The 16,938-nt window shown below is 46.3% G+C and overlaps 2 protein-coding genes across 9 annotated transcripts in view; both read left to right on the plus strand.

Annotated features, from left to right (window-relative positions):
• Positions 1-3,151: 3,151 nt before the first annotated feature.
• On the plus strand, positions 3,152-8,721 carry KCTD14 (potassium channel tetramerization domain containing 14). Of its 8 annotated transcripts, XM_066989976.1 has the most exons (5): positions 3,163-4,896; positions 5,002-5,103; positions 5,690-5,774; positions 5,934-5,990; positions 7,016-8,721. In XM_066989976.1, the coding sequence occupies exons 4-5, from the start codon at positions 5,967-5,969 to the stop codon at positions 7,685-7,687; spliced, it is 696 nt and encodes a 231-aa protein (XP_066846077.1). In that variant the 5' UTR covers positions 3,163-4,896; positions 5,002-5,103; positions 5,690-5,774; positions 5,934-5,966; the 3' UTR covers positions 7,688-8,721. The 8 variants fall into 8 exon arrangements, with proteins under 8 accessions (XP_013042759.2, XP_013042760.2, XP_013042761.2 ...); XM_048055186.2 differs by lacking the exon at positions 5,690-5,774; XM_013187305.3 differs by lacking the exons at positions 5,002-5,103; positions 5,690-5,774 and having other exon boundaries at positions 3,152-4,905.
• A 2,531-nt stretch (positions 8,722-11,252) lies between these two features.
• The window catches only part of INTS4 (integrator complex subunit 4), a 33,638-nt gene continuing 27,952 nt past the window's right edge, over positions 11,253-16,938 (plus strand). Inside the window, exons 1-5 of the mRNA XM_048055179.2 lie at positions 11,253-11,399; positions 11,907-12,101; positions 14,849-14,966; positions 15,631-15,737; positions 16,278-16,463. Coding sequence (XP_047911136.1) covers positions 11,346-11,399; positions 11,907-12,101; positions 14,849-14,966; positions 15,631-15,737; positions 16,278-16,463 — 660 coding nt within the window. The 5' untranslated portion in view covers positions 11,253-11,345. The remainder of the gene's footprint in view (positions 11,400-11,906; positions 12,102-14,848; positions 14,967-15,630; positions 15,738-16,277; positions 16,464-16,938) is intronic.

Genomic DNA, 16,938 nt, shown 5'->3' on the forward strand with positions numbered 1-16,938 from the left:
GCGGCGATGTCCCCGAGAGCTGGTGTGGATCAGCTCGTGGATCCCAAGGGAGATGTGGTGGGATAATAGCAAGTAAAGTCCAAATAAGAGTCCAGAATAGCTGTGCGAGGTGTGTTGCCTCTCCTCGTGGCCAGCCCGTCCACTGCTGTTTGCGATTACCTGGCTCTTTCCCAGCTTTCCGTGGGAATCTCCTTCCCCGAGATGCCCTGGAGCAGGTGGGTCCTGGGAACCGGGCTCTTCAGGTGCCCTTTGCACCGGTTGATCCTCCCTGCCAGCAGTGCTAACACCCGTTATAGGCAATACGACTGCAATATGGCTCTAAAATGACATGAAGGGTGGAGATCAGCTACGGAGCACCTCCTACACGCTCCAGGCAAACGGAGCAAAGTGGCTTTAGCTCCTCAAGTAACTTCTACACTAGGCAAAAGGGGATAAAAGGCAAACAGGAGCCGTTCAGTGCTGCTTCCAAGCTGCCTCCCCGCATCCAAGCTTCTCACTTCCCTTTCTGCTTTCACAGCTGCTTTCTGTAATCGTCCAATTATTTTTTCCCCTCGGATTTAGTGTATTTACTTGTAGAGGGGTATAAAACCCAGATATGAATGTCGTTGACCTAATTCTCTTTAACAGAAGTTGCCAACTGAATGCGTTAAGGAAATAAATCTGTTATAAATACTTGTATGGGCAACACTGTTTTCCAGTCTGATGTACATACGAGCATAGAGTCGTTCCAGTCCATTGTTACGTACATATTTATACAATTTTCAGAAACACATATTTATTCCCCACAAAGCCATTGTCAAGTTATCCATTCCTCAGCAGACACTGAGTTATTTATTGTGATTGTTTTTGTGACTCACATTGTGGTTGCTCGTATACTGCCCAGGCACAGGGTAATCCTTTCAGGCAATGAAAGGACGGTCCCTTAGAGTCTTGGAGAGGTTCTTCCCCCATTTGAAAGCTGGGGACAGTGGGAGATCTACTTCTGAAGTGTCTACAGAAGGGAGAAATGTCAGGGCAATCAGCCACCCCAAGAATGGCCAAGAGGCCCAAAGCATCGCTGTGCATGAAGAGCCAGAAAAGGAGTGGAGAACATCTAACTGGCTCTTGTCGGGTGTCCTCCTCGTGGCTCCATGACCCTTTTTGGCATCTGGTCTCTCTGATAGGTGTCGGCAACCTTCCCTTTGAGAACAGGAGGGGATCTATGACACTCCGAGCTTCTCACTAACCTCTCCTCAGTGGCAGGGTGCCCCCAAATCCATCAAACCCCCAGGTTTGCTCTTTCCAGCTCAGTGCAACCATCGGAAAAGCAGCAGAAGCAAAGCCACCTGTGCCCTACAAGAAAGGGTGGCCATGCCCGAATGGCTCGTAAACCCCGGAGGAAGCTCAGCAGCACGGGGTGTTCAGCACGAGCTGGAACCAACATGGTCAACAGGGCAAACGGTGTCACAAAGGGAACCAGCAAGGACGCTGATGAAGGCACAGAGAAGGTTGTGTTTTTCCAGAAGAAAGGCAACGGCAGCTCTAGCAAACAAGCACTGGGACCTTTCCCCAGCACCCCATCTCATTTCCACCCTGGCCATCCCCCAAGCACCCTCAGAGCTCTCCTTTTCCGCCCAGCAGCAAGCAGGTGGGTCCCCAAAAGACCATCAGATGCAGATTTAAGAGGCTAAAAGGGTGCAGGATTTTGGGGATGCAGGCCAAGCGGTAACAAACATAGAGCCCAGCAGAGATCTTGGGTAGAAATTTCAGCTTAATCCAAAGCGAATTTCATCCCTCAAAGGAAGAAACCCAGCTAACCCCACTAAAACAGCACGGTGGTGGCCAAAGCCTCCCGGGGGCGTGGAGCAGCAGCTACAATGGGGCTGCTGGTTGTGGGAATCCCAAGACGTGGTCGCCCAAGGCTACGGAGACATTCACGCTCTTGGCTTTTTACTTCTTTCCCAAGGGAAGAATGAAATTCAAACCAGCCTGGGCTGGCTGTTACCAGCAGCGTGGAGTGCTGAGAGCTCCGAAACCCTGATCCCATTTCTGCCTTTCAGTGGTTGCTCCCCACCCACCGCTTTCCCCGGCATTGCTGTGACCGTGGGGTAAAAGCAGGGACACGAGCGCCTGTTTCCACTTAGTGCAGGCTCAGAGGGCTTTGATGCAGTCAGATGCTGCCCTGCAAAACCTTCCTCGACTGGGACAGCAAACAGATCTTATGTGCGGTCCCAGTAATCCACGATGGATTTGGTGTGACCACCAGAAAAAGGCACCAAATCCCCGTGGGTAAGTAGCGATATGCCAACAGTTTGGGCTGCGAGAAAGTTTTTCCTTAAGGAGCCTTTTTAGATCGGATGACTTTGGCAGTTTAAAGCGAATCCTCACCAAAAAGGAGAAAAAAAGAAATCCAACTGGGAGTAATTTGCATAGCAGGACTGAAAAATGCCATCTTCAAGCAAGTCATGCGGCTGGTGGGATTAAAAAGTCCCAGAAGAAGCACGAATAAAAACAATCAGATTTTCCGCATACATGGTGACCTCCAGCCAAATATCTCAAAATGCTGATTCTTTGTCCCATAACGTGCCAACGAAAGTGTCCAGGATGTTAAAAAAGGAGTGAGAGAGTGGAGAAACCAGACCAGGACGTTCTTCAGGCCGAAGGACCAGCTGTGGTGGCCCTCGTAGCAGAAAAGCACTGTGTATGTCAACTAATTCCTGTTGCTGAATTGGCAACGATCAGCGTTGCGGCACTGAAAGTTTGTTCTCTCTTGTTGCCTCTCATCAGCCACCCTCGATTCTGGCACGAGGAAGTTTTCTAGGCAAGGTGTTGCACGAAGCAGCCCCTTCTACTGCTCTTCACCCCTCCATTGAGTGAGCAGAGAGGCGACGGCCCACCCATCTATTCCGTTCTGCAGCCGCAGAAGGCAAGGTTATCACCTCGAGCATCGAAGACGTGCTGTGTCGAGGGAGTACGGACTCCACCTCTGTCAGGATATTTTCTGACGAGCCAGCCCATAGAACAAAAAAAAAATAGAAATTAGAAATTTGCGGGAATCAAAGACTCAGAACGTTCAGATCTCCAGCTCTCCCTCCTTTCCAATAAGCACTGATTTTTAAAAATTAATTACAGGTCACAATTAGACTTCGTTTTTAACCGTATCCAGGACTATTAATTCTCCAAGTCTGGCAAGGGGGAAATGCCAGCCCTTCTATTCAAGTCAGGAGGGATAACTCAGACATTATTATTTCTGAGGATCCCTCAGTATGCTTCAGAGCAGCAGAAGCAAAATATATGTTGGGTTCGGTGAGAGGTTCACCCACACGCACAAAGCATTCAAAAGAATCTGGGTCCAGCTTGGATGGAGCCGTGAGTGAGGATTGGATTTGTTTTAAAGGTGAGTGGATCAGTGCAAATTTTAACGCTTTTTTTGCCCCATGCCTCGAGCTTCTGTTCAGACCTGTGCTATTTTCCGGGTGGATATAAATCCAGCAAAATCCTGGGAGGGCGCAAAACCAGCAAAGCTGGTTGCGACAAGCACAATGCCGACTTTGTGCATACGGTTTCCTTACATACCACGCTGTCATTTTTCATCATTAAAATCTCACCCAGGGAGATTTTTAGGAAGCGCTGTATTTGTCTGAGATTCTCTTTTTGGTTGCTGGAATCAGAAAGGAGCTTGAAATGAAAGACAGCGAGGCAAGGTGGGTAGAGAAGATAAAGCCTTTTATTAGACTTATGGACAAAGCCGGAAAAAAAAAGAGGCAAGCTGAAACAGAAGCTGACAGACCTGAGGAAGCCTCGTGTGCCCCAAAGCCTGCATGCTTTTATCCACCTCCAGCAGCTGATCTAATAAAAGACGTTGCCTCTCTTTACAAAGTTTGCTTTGGACAACCATGTCCAGTTTGGCCAGTACAATGAAATGAAGACACGGAAGCGATGAGTGGCCTTAAGACAAATCTGTAAGCAACAGGGCACTCAGGAACACTCTGCATTAAAAAAAAAAAAAAAAAAGAAGAAAAGGAATGAACACAGATTTCCTTGTGGGTGTTTCAGTGCTGCGAGAAACGGCCCCGCTGCCACGCAGTCTGTGGTGTTTCCCACTTCTGATCTTTGCTGAACACGGGATATCTGAAACCAACGTGTCACGCAAAAAGATACTAACCAAATATTTCCGGCCGATTGAAAAGAATGGTTCGGGCTCCAGCAGAGATTCAGGTTTGGTTCTGTTTACCCTGCACAAATTACTCAGCACCCAGGGATTGTATTGGCAACGAGGAAAATAACACCGCCTTGGCCAGATGGTAGGCACCCTGAGCCGACGGCGTCAGACACGAGAGGGGGATCGGTGAGATGGTTTGGGGCAATCGTATCGTTAAAAAAGCAGCACGCAGGGGCCAAAAAGTGGTGAAAATATTTATTTGGTTTCAATCCAGCCCAGGCACGGGTTGTGGGGCTCCCCAGAGGTGCCCTGGGTGCGGGGCCTTCCTTGGAAAGGATCGTTTTGCTCTTAGTCACCGCGCAGGTAGTGTTACAGGAGGTGTGCGCTGGCTGCCGGCCCGAGTCCACCCCGCTCCTCGCTGATTGCCAGAAAACTAACGAGCAAATACTTCCGCTTTCACGCTGTTCCCTCCCCTCCGGCTGGACCTGCAACCTGTCCCAAGGCTGTGTTAGGGCCAAATTGGAGTTTCCGGGGAAGCAGCTCGGGTAAAAAGAGTGACCCGGCGAAGTAAAACCGAGCGAAGGAGGGCTGGAGAGGCCATCCTGCGTGCGGGGCAGGAGCTGGGCAGAAAGTATCGGGTTTTGTCGTGTGGACGAGCCACTGCCTGCCTTCTTCCCACCGTGGGTCTCGGGGAGATGAGCATTTCGTCGGAGCACAAGCCCCTCGGGAAGCAGGTCACTGGCAGCCTGCACACGGTGAGTAAGGTACGGGCTCGGGGGCACAGCTCCCTGCTTTGGGATCACAGCATCCCCCCTGGGCTTCATTATAGGCTTTCTTCTCCCCCATCTGCTACTTTGAAGACACCAGGGCTTGCCAGATGTGTGGTCATGAAGAGGATTCTGCTTTGGTTACAGAAGGGCCACGTCCCTCGCAGGCATACAAGGCAGCAGCAAACAACCTAGGTGGTTATTTTTCTCTTTTGGCAAGCGGTGGAATTAATTTGAAATTTGATGTTAACTTCTATTTGCTGGATCCCTAACGTAAAAGCATGCTGTGGGGGTTCTTAGGCTACTATATTAACAAATAATACGTTTTCCATTAGTATTAGTGATAAACATTATGAAACTCTCAACCTGCCATCTGAAAAAGGAGCAACGGCTCGAAAGCATGAGCCCCTCCTGATAAATGATCCCTGCTGGGGAAAGCTGTTGTTATCGCTTGGAGCAATGGCAAATTTCCTACCTAAGAGGCTTTACTGTAGAAGCAGCTTTGGGGCATGCTCTTTAGTGGGTAGAAATCACTAGACACTCTCAGAGAATCATTTTCTCTTCTCTTGGCCCTGTCGCAGATGCTTGCCCTTGAGATGAAGCCACCTACTCTGGGGCAAAGCAATATTCCAGCTGGGTCTTTGGCCGGCATCTCTTGTCGTCTCCCTGGCTTGCCTAAGCTGTGAGCTCATTTCTGCTGGACCTCGTGGCTTGCTGCTGTTTAAAAGATGAGGTCTCCCTGTGCTAAGAGTTGTCTGTTCCTATCCCCTCTTTTTGCCAGCTCTGGTGCTTGTTAAATCGTCTGTGAGCCGCTTCAGCTCACTAAAAGGAAGGAGAAGCAGAGCTGGCAGCAGAGCTGGCACAAGGTGAGAGGTGTGTAGATAGGTACAGGGATGGAGAGGGGAAAAGGGCCCCCCTCTTTTCTTGGTGTGAGCACTGAGATCAGCTCACGTCACCTATCTCGTGGGTATGCACCCGTCCAGGCTGGATCCAGCTAAGCACTAACGTACACACTTCACTTCCAGCATGTGACTAGAAGCACTGGAGCAGATCCTTGCATGATCGGATCCAAGAAAGAGCAGGTGAGCTCCTGAAAAAGAGGGCTGGTGGTTACTGACTCACTCCTTCCCAACGGCAGGCGTGGTCCTGGGCATGTGATTTGTCACAGGAGTGACGGTGTGAGGGGAAGTAAGTGCCTCATATCTTCCTCTTCTTGCTCTCCTGAGCACTAAAAAACCCAAAGGGAGGCTGCTAAAATTCTTCAGCAAGGTCAGAAGTGACGCCAGGTCCAGCTCTCTGGGTAGGCCTCACCCGACGTTTCAGATAGCAGTGGCATTAACGCACAGTGAACTAAAATAAATACAAATAAAAATCCAAACTTTGCGTTCTTCCTTCTTCAATCCACATCAGCTGCACAAATTATTTTCTTTACTTCCTATCTAATGCTATCTTACGTAGATACTGAGGTAAAAAGATTCTGTGCTCCACCTCAGACATGCTGGATTTTAGTGTCTTAGTTCAGGGTTTATAACCTATCCCCCATGACAGCTGAAAGCCAATCCCACCACATCTAATGTTTCAAAGAGCTTTAATTTTGCTTTTGAAGAGAAATCATTAACTCAGGTGAGAGGAACGGAGCTGCACAGCTTTGAGCTCTGTCCTTGTCCCTCTGCACTGCAGTGACAGGAGGGTGAAGGCCCTGATTGCTCTGTCTGAAAGCAGGGATAACGCTTGTGTGGGACTTAGGAGATCGACATCAAACCCCAAAACCACTGACAGCTTCCCCAGGACTCTTCTTGTCTGTCTTTCCTCCTGGTAAAATGACTCTGCTATGTCCCAGAGATGTGGTGAGGACTAATCCATTTAGCAACGTCCAAGTCTCTGCTGCTCTGGTTGTGAGGACCAAGTGTAAATACCCTACATCTGCTTTTAGAAATAAATGATGAGGACATTCCCGTCTTGGAACAAGGGTTCATCCTGCTCTTTATACTGCCGTTCCAATTTCCAGCCGCAATTGTATTTTTTTCCCCTTTTCCCTGACAATTCTGTGCTGAGCGCCACCGATGGGTAATGCGTGTGGGTTTTTGTTCCCTTGTGCTACTTGCAGCTGTCACCAATCGTGGAGCTGAACGTCGGTGGGGAGATGTACACGACGACACTGAGCACCTTAAAGAAACACCCTGGCTCCAAGCTGGCAGAGATGTTCACCGGCCAGCCCAAACTCAGGAGAGACTCAGAAGGCAGGTTCTTCATCGACAGGCCGGGGACCTATTTCAAATACATCTTGGAGTACCTGCGCAGCAACCAAGTGCCCACCCAGTGCATCCAGGACGTCTACAAGGAGGCCTTGTTCTACGACATCGAGCCTCTAATCAAGCAGCTGGAGGACTCCCCGCAGATCTTCGGGGAACTCGTGGCGAGGAAGCAGTTCCTGGCCCGCGTGCCCAACTACAGTGAGAACATCGAACTGATGATCCGCATCGCGAGGGCAGAGGCGGTCGCGTCCCGCTGCTCCGGCGTCATCGTGTGCGTTGTCAGAACGGAGGAGGACGCAGCCAGGTGTCAGGATGCCTTGAACAGTTTGGACACGGACAAAAAATCCGTGGTGAAATTCGGCCCCTGGAAAGCAGCACCCAGCATTTCTGATTTGCTGGACTGCATTCAAATGGATGTTGAAGCCAAAGGGTACAAAATATCCTTTCAGCCCCACGTTGCTGAGAAAGGTTTTCGCTTCAAATCGCACGACTTCTTCTACAAGTTCCTGTTCACCTGGTGGTAGCAAAGTGCCACCACTGATGGAGAGCAAAAGAAAGCTACTATTTAAACAAATTAACTTAGGCTGTGGAGACTGTGGGCCCACGAAAGACTCTCTGGTTGTTTGCCAAATTAAAGAGCATGTAAGAGCCACTGTTTTGTTGGGCTTTAGGGGATAACTGTACAATTTAAAAGGTGTGTGTGTCTTGAAATGCAGTATGATATTTTCCAAAATGTTTATTCCTTTTGTGTTCAGTAGTACTGACTATATTGAGAAGTAAAGGCACTGCAGAGCCAGCCGAGGTACCAGGAAAAGGAAGAAATTTAATCTTTGTTGCCAACAATTAGATTAATTGAGGGAGCCAGATTTTAGGGTTGAGCCAATCTCACTCAACCTAATAATCCCAAATATCTCTCGTGGACATGCATCATTAGTCTCTTAGTACAAACAGGAACACGTTGCTGCCTTAGGGTCCAAACTTGTTACTAGGGTTAAGAGCAGCACGTGGACTTGTCCCCTGTACTCAGCTTTATTTTGATTCATAAATACCAAGATCTAGAGTCTCTTCACATGAACCTGCTGACCTCAGAGCCTTCTCCTTGCTTTGAACACCCATATGTTAGGATCTGCTGTACCAGAAGCTGCACAGAGTGTAGCAGCCACAATTTTATTACTAACAAACACAGCCAGTATTGACTATAAAGGACACAGACCAACCTCTAAATACTAGCTCACATTTGCAGTGTTGAAAGAAAATCAATTTTGTAAAGCAAGAGATCAAATTTGGAAGCAGTTTTGAGAGAGAAGACAGGAGTACATAAAATCTTTCCTCTAATTAATACTTCACTGTTTCTCATGAATAATAATCATAATTATAATCAGACATAATCTGAACTATGAAAAAAAAAACACATACACGTGCAATTCCAAGTGGAATCACTGAAAGCTGCGTAAATACTTACTCAACTTGAATTTGGATCTTTAATGAGAAAGCTAAAGCTCTGTCTCTCACTGTTTTCCATACCAGAACCTATGTTAAAAAGAATTTCAGTGTCCCATTCTCTCCTCCTGTTCCTTTCTAGCCTGCTCTCCAGACAATGTATTTATTACTGCTATTTATTATTTATTTGGAAGGAAAGATAGCTTTCCTTTCAGCTATGGTCCAGGATCAACAAAAAATAAAAACACCATCACTGGTCTGAGGACACGCACTCCTCTCTCCTGTCACACTACTTCAATCTTTTTATTGTGGCATTCATTATTATTACAGCACTGTTTCTAATTTTATAAGCTTCTGGAAGAATAGGAAACCCCCCTGTGATTTGACTGGAAGGAAGTGCCACTGAAGCTAAAGCCCGGGGCCTTAGTGGTTATTCTGCTTTACAGCACATGTGTTGGGTCCTAAATCAGGTTTAAAAAACATCTCAATATTCCAAATGTTTTCTGTTGTTTTGTTTTTGTTGGTGTTGGTGTTGGTTTTTTTTTAATTATTATCATATTTTTTTTTTGGTTTTGTTTTTACTGGAGATGGCTTTTAGGTTGGTTTTAATAATTGGGGATATCTGAAAATCATGATAGCTATTTTGATTATGGCTATATTTCTTTTACTTCTAAGAACTCTAAGAACTCCTCCCTGTTAAGGGCAATAGTCTCTGGGGTGATAAACAAATATATTTTGACAGTTCTTTGAATGACACAGAAGTGCTATATTTACCGACATCCTCCAAGAAAAATCCCTGAATTCAAAAGTTTTATCTTCATGCTAATGGATTTGAACCATTTCTAATTGCTTGATTTCAGATGTGCTCGTCCTGACACAAATATTCCAGCAGTAAAAGTTGGGAGCCACACCACTGACCTCCATGCAGTTCAGCCATAGGTGTGAGGGGACGCGTTGAGACTTCTCACATTTATAACCTTGTTAAGAACTGGCAGAATCAAGGTCTGAAAAGTCAAAAAGACTTAGGAAATAGGATCTGCGATCATAACCAAGTGGTTGGTGGCACTTAGCCTGGAAGATAGATGGACAAGGCCTTCACATAGAAAAACGCCTGCTATAAGGAGAGGGAGATCAGTTATTTTTGATATATACTAAGGGTGGAAGAAGGGGTAACTGGCCTAAGACACAACAAAGATTAGCTAGGAAACTTCAAGCCGCATTTGTATTTCAGTTTTTACAAGATCTAGCATCGCATACATCAAATATCTCCTCAAATACTTAAAACAGTCAGAGATAACCAGATTAAAACAGAATGAGGTGACACCTAGCCTTGAAAGAGACTCAAGGTGTGCACTTTTTGAATAAACCAGTTTTAGTATTTTAGTATTTTCCAACATTTTTCAACCAACTGGCTGCAGTGAGAGCAACGTGGGCCATTTACATCAGTTCCGTGGGCCAAAACTCACTGAAGAGCCTGAGAGTTTCTCCAGTTGGCACAAAACTAGGCAGCCCTTTCTTGTGTTTCAGTATTTTCAGAATAAACCTGTCGAGAGAGGTTGATGAGGACATGATGCAGTTTTATCACGACTGAGAGGAGGAATGGCTCTTCTTTCTGCATCTACACGTGAGAAACACTCTGTAGCCAATAACATAGGCTCAGGCAAGGACCTCAGTGAAGTAGCATTTTTATTCACGATTGCAATAGCAGGCATCCCACAAGCAGGAGCACACCTAGTAGGCACATAGTACAGTTTATATATTTAATTTCTCCACGACTGGGACCCTCCCCTGTTTCCCCATTGACTGGGTAGTCCAGGTTCACAACCTATCCGATGCTTCACAGACAATACATGGCTTTCAGTTGCCAGCCTGTTATTATTCAGATTTCTTTTGACTTTCTTACTCTTTGAGGTGGTAATGTTTCTTCACTTATCTGACTTGACTTGATACTGTGAATTTCACCTAATTTGCACTAAGGGGTCTGATTGTCTGCATTTTACAAGGTTGTCTGTCAAGCTTTCTTATCACTGTAAGCATATCTCAATACCACATTCCTTCTCTCTAAACAATGTAACTGTGTGCAAAAACAACATTTTTGTTCCCACGTACATGGGTTTGCAGCATCTTTCACCACACTCAGGGAAAAACCTGAGGGAAGCTGAGGGAACCACCGCTTCTCACAATAATAATAATAAATAATAAAACCACAGTGGAGCAAACCCACTGGGGCAAGGGTGGTGGGCATCAGTCTTTGGAAATGCTGCCACTTGGCTCCATGTGGAGGGTATTTCTGAGGAAAAACAAGCCCCTGTGGGGTGCAAAGTTGCTCCTGGGGAGGGTCAGGTTGGAAATTTGGAGACATTTCTTCTCAGCAAGAGCGGTCAGGCATTGGGACGGGTTGCCCAGGGAGGTGGTGGAGTCCCCGTCCCTGGGGGTGTTCAAGGCAAGGTTGGACGTGGTGCTTAGGGACATGGTTTAGTGGGTGACATTGGTGGTAGGAACTCTTTTCCAACATTCACCCCGTGATTCTATGCGCCCCCCCACCCATAGGCGGCGCAGGCCGCGCGGCCGCCATCTTGTGGCGGCTCTCCCCCTCCCCGCCGTTCCCATGGCAACAGGAGGCCGCCCCTCCCTCCCCGGACCGCCCGACCATAGAGGCGGACCTCCAGCTGGGATAGAGAGGCCGGGACTCTATGGTGCGGCGGCGGAGGGAGGGGCCAGTACGGTGGCGGCGACGACAAGATGGCGGCGCACCTGAAGAAGCGGGTGTACGAGGAGTTCACCAAGGTGGTCCAGGTAAAGAGGGCCGGGGGCGTTTGGGGGGGCTTGGGGGGAGTCCAGGAGTCTCCCGTGAGGGGTAGGGGGGGGAGAGGGTTCGGGGGGAGGCGGCTGCCGCCTCTGGGGAAGGGGATGGGGGGGGCTGCTTGGGGTTTTCGGGGGGGGGGGGGTCTGTGAGGGGTTGTTTAGCGGTGTGGAGGGGTCTGGGGGTGTTTATTTTGGGGTTGGAAGGCTGGAGGGTCACTGCTGCTGGGGGAGGGGGGAATTGTGGTGATCCCAGCCCGGGGAGGCGGAGGGCAAGGGTTTTTCTGAGGGCTGGAGGAGCTGCTCTGGAGGGGGAGGCGAGGGAGGAGCGGCTGTTTGGGGTTGGAAGGGGCAGGGTTTGTCACAGATAATGTTTATCTGCGGGTGGAAGCTGCCCCAGAGGGCCGGGGGGTGTTCCAGGGTAAAGAGAACCGCCAGTGACTGCTGTAGGAGCTTCCTCAGGGAAATATTCACCCAGTGTTTCTGCCCCGTGCCCCGCAGCAGCAGCATGAGGACCTGTCAGCTAAGAAGCTGCGCCTGACCAAGCCCAGCAAGTCCGCAGCGCTCCACGTCGACCTGTGCAAAGCCACCTCGCCTGCGGATGCCTTGCAGTACCTGCTGCAGTTTGCCAGGAAGCCCGTGGAAGTGGAGAGCGTGGAAGGCGTTGTCAGGATCCTGCTGGAGCATTATTATAAGGTAGTGAAGCGGGGAGCCAAGCACACTTTCAGAATCCTCCTTCTGACCTTGTTATCTTGGGATGGGGTTGGATGTGGAATAGAAATTCTCTGGCTCCTGTGTTGCTGTCTCAGATGCTTTGCATGAGGAGAGTGAGTCTTTTACATCCATGGTTGCAGCTCATGCCACCTGGTCCCTTTGCTGAGGGTTTCAGGAGTTAGTGGCAAAGATGTGAGTTATGTTATCTCTGCAGATGGTCTGCACGTTTAATTTTAAATTAACCTTACAAGCATCAGAAGACATGGCGAGAAGTTTTCCAAGGAACCAGGTTGTCCAAAGCTGGCTCAACTTTGTTTAAATATTTCCTAGTTTTTCTAGGAGTGGAGAAACATTTTAACTGATCCTTACGTTACGGACGGACCACCTTTAAGATGTCATTTATGAAAAACTCTTAAAGGAAAAACTTTTCAACAAAAAATTCCTAGCAGCAAGACAACAAATAAATAACGCTTCACGCTATCTGGTTATTGATCCTTAATTTGATAAATCAAACGTTATTGTAGCTAACAAAGCTGCACTGTAAGCTGAAACATTTCTCATAAATGTCCTTGTTCTGTTTGTTCTTTGCTTTGTAATTGAGTCTGCTCTGCTTTGAATTCACACTAAAGCTCTAACCTGTGTTTTATCAGGTTCTGTACTTAATTTGCTTTTGGCTTGTGTGTTGAAACTGTTTTACCTTTATGTTAAAGGAATTTACTTTCATTTTTGGACTATTCCACGCTCAAAAGAGCTAACAACTTAAGGAACCTAACTTAGTAGTTTTCCATGAAGAAAATCATGGTTCTTGATTTAAAAATGCGATTTCAATTTGTGTTGCAGTCTGTATTAGAAAAGAGACTCTTACAGCTAGAGATGAGGTCAGATTTTCAAGTGCCCAGCCAGTTACAGAAAGCAGCCTTTGAAAAGCATTGCAGTCCTGCAGCCGACCTTATGGTACTTAAGGCCAACGTTTTCTGAAGAACCGGTTTCTGAATATCTCCAGGAAGCCTGCGACTGAACTGGCCTTTCAGAAACTTAACCCTGAAAGTGGGAACTGCGGTGGAGGCGGTTGTGTGATGATGTATTTTGTTTGTAGTGTCATTGTTTTATTTAAGGTCGTGCTGCAGCCTCTTGCTCCTTTATAATGCAGTAGGCCAACAGGACTTCTGTGGATTGTTCCCTGAAATGGGTCAGAAAAACAACCTGCCTTTTTTTTTCCCCTCCATTTCCACCTCACGGTTCCTGTGGCCGTGCTGACGGTTGAATCAACGTAGCTGAGCAGGTGGCGTGCTGTGATGGTGGGGCACAGAATGAGCTGGCCTTGCTGTCAGTGGTGGCATGCCGTTAAATAGTGCCCGAGGAGATCCCAGAAGTCTCTTCCTGACTCTTGAGCGTGGCTGGGATGAGGGGTTAGAGGCACAGTAACTTACTGGTGTTCTGCTCGTTAAGATGGTGATCGGACCTTTAATATAAAGGAAAAGTTTCTCGTTCCCTGCTCGCAAACCATTAGAAAGAAGGAGAAAAGACCTGCTTATAGCCTGGTGGTGATAACATTGCAGAGATGCACGAGGCATTTAAGAGTGCCTTTGTAAGGTCCTTTTGAAATTGTTGATTTCAGCTGTATTTGCAGAGGGGATTGTCCTTTTATTAGAGGTGGGTGTAAATGTCAGATGTTACCCTGCAGAAATCTGTGCATCCTAACACTAACGGACTTAGTCCAGCGAGAGGAACTGCTGTCCAAGCCCAAGTTTCCAGTTCTAAAGAGAGAAAATGCTTCTGGGCTCAGTTTAGAAAGAGGTTGCTCCCACAGGCGTAGCATTTGTCAAGGGAGTATGGCACGTAAGTAAGGAGTAAGTCTCTCCTAAACGCTGCTGAAAGATGTAATAGTAATTGTAATATTACTCCACCTGTCGGAAGATATAATAGTCCTGCCTGTAGCGTTGCTGCACCTCTGTGTTCAGCATTGTACACTTGCTTGGTTTAAAATCCAAACTTGTTTTTGTCTTTGTATTCTACGTTGGTTCACATTGACAGTGTGAATTTCCTTCCTCTTAGGACTAGAAGTGTTGGGTGCACAAGTCTGTAGAACGCTCAGATTAATAACTCTTAGAAATACGTGAACTTTTAAAAAGAATTTTAATACTTGGTGAAGCTTATGTAATCATCACCTGTGACAGCTTTTGTTGTTGCTTAAACGAACAAATGTATGCAGCTAACGTGATGCTTTTATATTATTATTTTACCTTGCTGTGTTTTCTTTTTCTTAATTGTCAGATTGGCATGATTCCTCCCCACCGTTAAGAGAAACGCTACTTTCCACAAGCCCACAGACCGTGATGCTTAGCAGAGGTCAAGAGACCACCAGGATCAGTTCATCTTCTAAAATTCTCATGTTTATTTATTAAAAACTTAAAAGATATGAACATTATCGACAATGAATTTTCCAGGATCTTGAAAACCTAATTATTTAAACTTTAAATTTTCAAACAGTCGTTAAGGCAATTTTGAGGAATTATAAATAAAAGGATTATTTCGAAATGTCCTGGAAGCTGCCACAGAAACATTCCTGTGTGGTTAATTTCCTGTGAAGGGTGCTGTAAAAGCAAACAGGAGGAAGTAGGCTGACATTAAAATTCAGTCCTGTGTGCTGAATTGTAAATGGGTCCTGCCTCTGTGTAATGTTTTTTGCTCTCCAAACTGAAAAAAATGATATCTGTTGTTCCTTCCAGGAGAACGATGCCTCCGTGAGACTGAAGATTGCATCCTTGCTGGGTTTGCTATCGAAGACTGCAGGATTCTCCCCGGACTGCATCGTGGATGATGCCATTAACACACTTCAAAATGAGAGTAAGTCACACTTTGCAGATGGCGCTTGAGATCAGCAGAATCGTGTGGCATTTAAGCGTTTAGGCCAGTGCCAAGTCCCTTGCATACACACGTGCGTCTGAAATCTATGATTAGTAATTATTGCTCAGAGTATTTATTTTCTGAAGTGGCAGACAGCTCACTAGTCTGAGGGGAAGAAAACGTTTCCTCACAAGTGTCTGCCCTATTTTTATTTTTATTTTTATATTCGCTGTTTATATGCACGTTACGTTACTCGATGCAGTTTAATTTAATTGTAATGTCATTTAGTGGCAGTCCGGGTGCACAGTAGGCTCAGCTGTTGAGTGAGCAGTGAAGGTTCACAGGATGTAGCCAGGAGGTCGAGGGAAGAGATTATTACCCTTTACTCAGCACTAGTTGGATTTTACCTGAAATACTCCAACTTTTGGGCTCCTGGTGCCAGATAAATGCTGGTAAGTTTGGTTGAGTTCAGCAGAGGGTGACCAGGGTGACTGGAGGCTGTTTTACACGGTGTGCGAGGAGAAGCCAAGGCACCGGGGCTTATTTTTGGCCCTAAAAGGAGAAGGCTTTGGGAGGACCTTCAGACCTGAGTGATTCTGTGGTTCTGGGGCTGGCGAGGAGCTCAGCAGAGAGGCAGGTAACTTTTCACTCTTTTCTTTTGCAGAGTCTCATCAGGTCCTTGCTCAGCTGCTGGACACCCTGCTGGTGATCGGCACAAAGCTCACAGAGAACCCATCTGTCAGGATGAGGCTGGTAGAGGTAGCCTGTAAGGTAAGGTAGCTGCCCTGAGGACGCAGCTCCGTAGCAAAGCTCTGCTCTTGCGTATTCATTTTGGGATTCAATCTGTTTTGGGAGAGAGCTTGAAAGTATTTCAATTTAAATCAGTGACTTGAAGCTGAACGTGGTGTGAGCACACCACTGACTCCAGGTAGCAAGTCTGTAAATGGCACTGGTGTTTGTGAGGCATCTTTGCAGGTTTTTAAGATATTTTTCTCTTATGTTTTATAAGCAAGTCGGTGTTTTGTAGATGATATTTAGAAACTCAGCTAAGAATATTGCCTGATAAATAGCTTAATTTATTAATAGAAAGGATTAAAAAGCATAAAATATTTAAGCAAATGCGTTTATAATCTTTTTAAATTTTCATCACTGCCAGGGGAAAAAATATGTCCTCACTGCTTAACTTATTTTAATTTTTTCATCAAACTGCTAAAATTTCTTCACTGCTAGAAATCCTACTGTGAGTAGTTCTTTTGAAGGGATAAAGGAAGGATACAAATCCAATTATATCTATTCTCTTGTATTTCGTAGCATCTGACAGATTCTTCCCATGGTGTAAGAAATAAGTGTCTTCAGTTAATTGGCTGTCTTGGACCGGTGGAGAAAGGTGTTGCAAAAGAAGCTGAAAGCCAGGCTGCCAAAGATGTCCAGAAGATAATAGGAGATCATTTTAACGACCAGGACCCTCGCGTTAGGACGGCAGCTATAAAAGCCATGGTATGTATTGCTAATACAGTGGAAGAAATCGTTTGGGGTTCCATACGGGAGATCTTTCAGAAATTTTTAGCAGCAGAAATACAAGCAATGACCGTGCAACGGAGAATTTTGGTTGATGTGAGTTGCTTGCGAGTACATGGGTATAGAGAACTTTCTCTGTTACCCTTAAAGTTTATAACAATATCCCATCTAACCTGATGGTGAACAAGGGCATTTGAATTATTGTTATTAAACTCTGAAGAAAGAAGCAAGGTGCATTATTTGAGGGGTCACACTTCACTTGCATCTGTCCAGGATCTCCCTCTGCTGGAGGTTGCGCTCGTCCTTCATTTTCATTCAATTTTGACTTTTTTCATATGACTTTTTAAACCTGTTTAGTGACTTCTCTAATGACATTTGAACCAAATCCGTAGTAAAATGTGTAACCTTAAATTTAAAAATTACAGCACAAAGTCAGCTGTTTTGCTTTAGTTTG

The sequence above is a fragment of the Anser cygnoides genome, chromosome 1 (assembly GCF_040182565.1).
Source record: "Anser cygnoides isolate HZ-2024a breed goose chromosome 1, Taihu_goose_T2T_genome, whole genome shotgun sequence".
Lineage (NCBI taxonomy): Eukaryota > Metazoa > Chordata > Aves > Anseriformes > Anatidae > Anser > Anser cygnoides.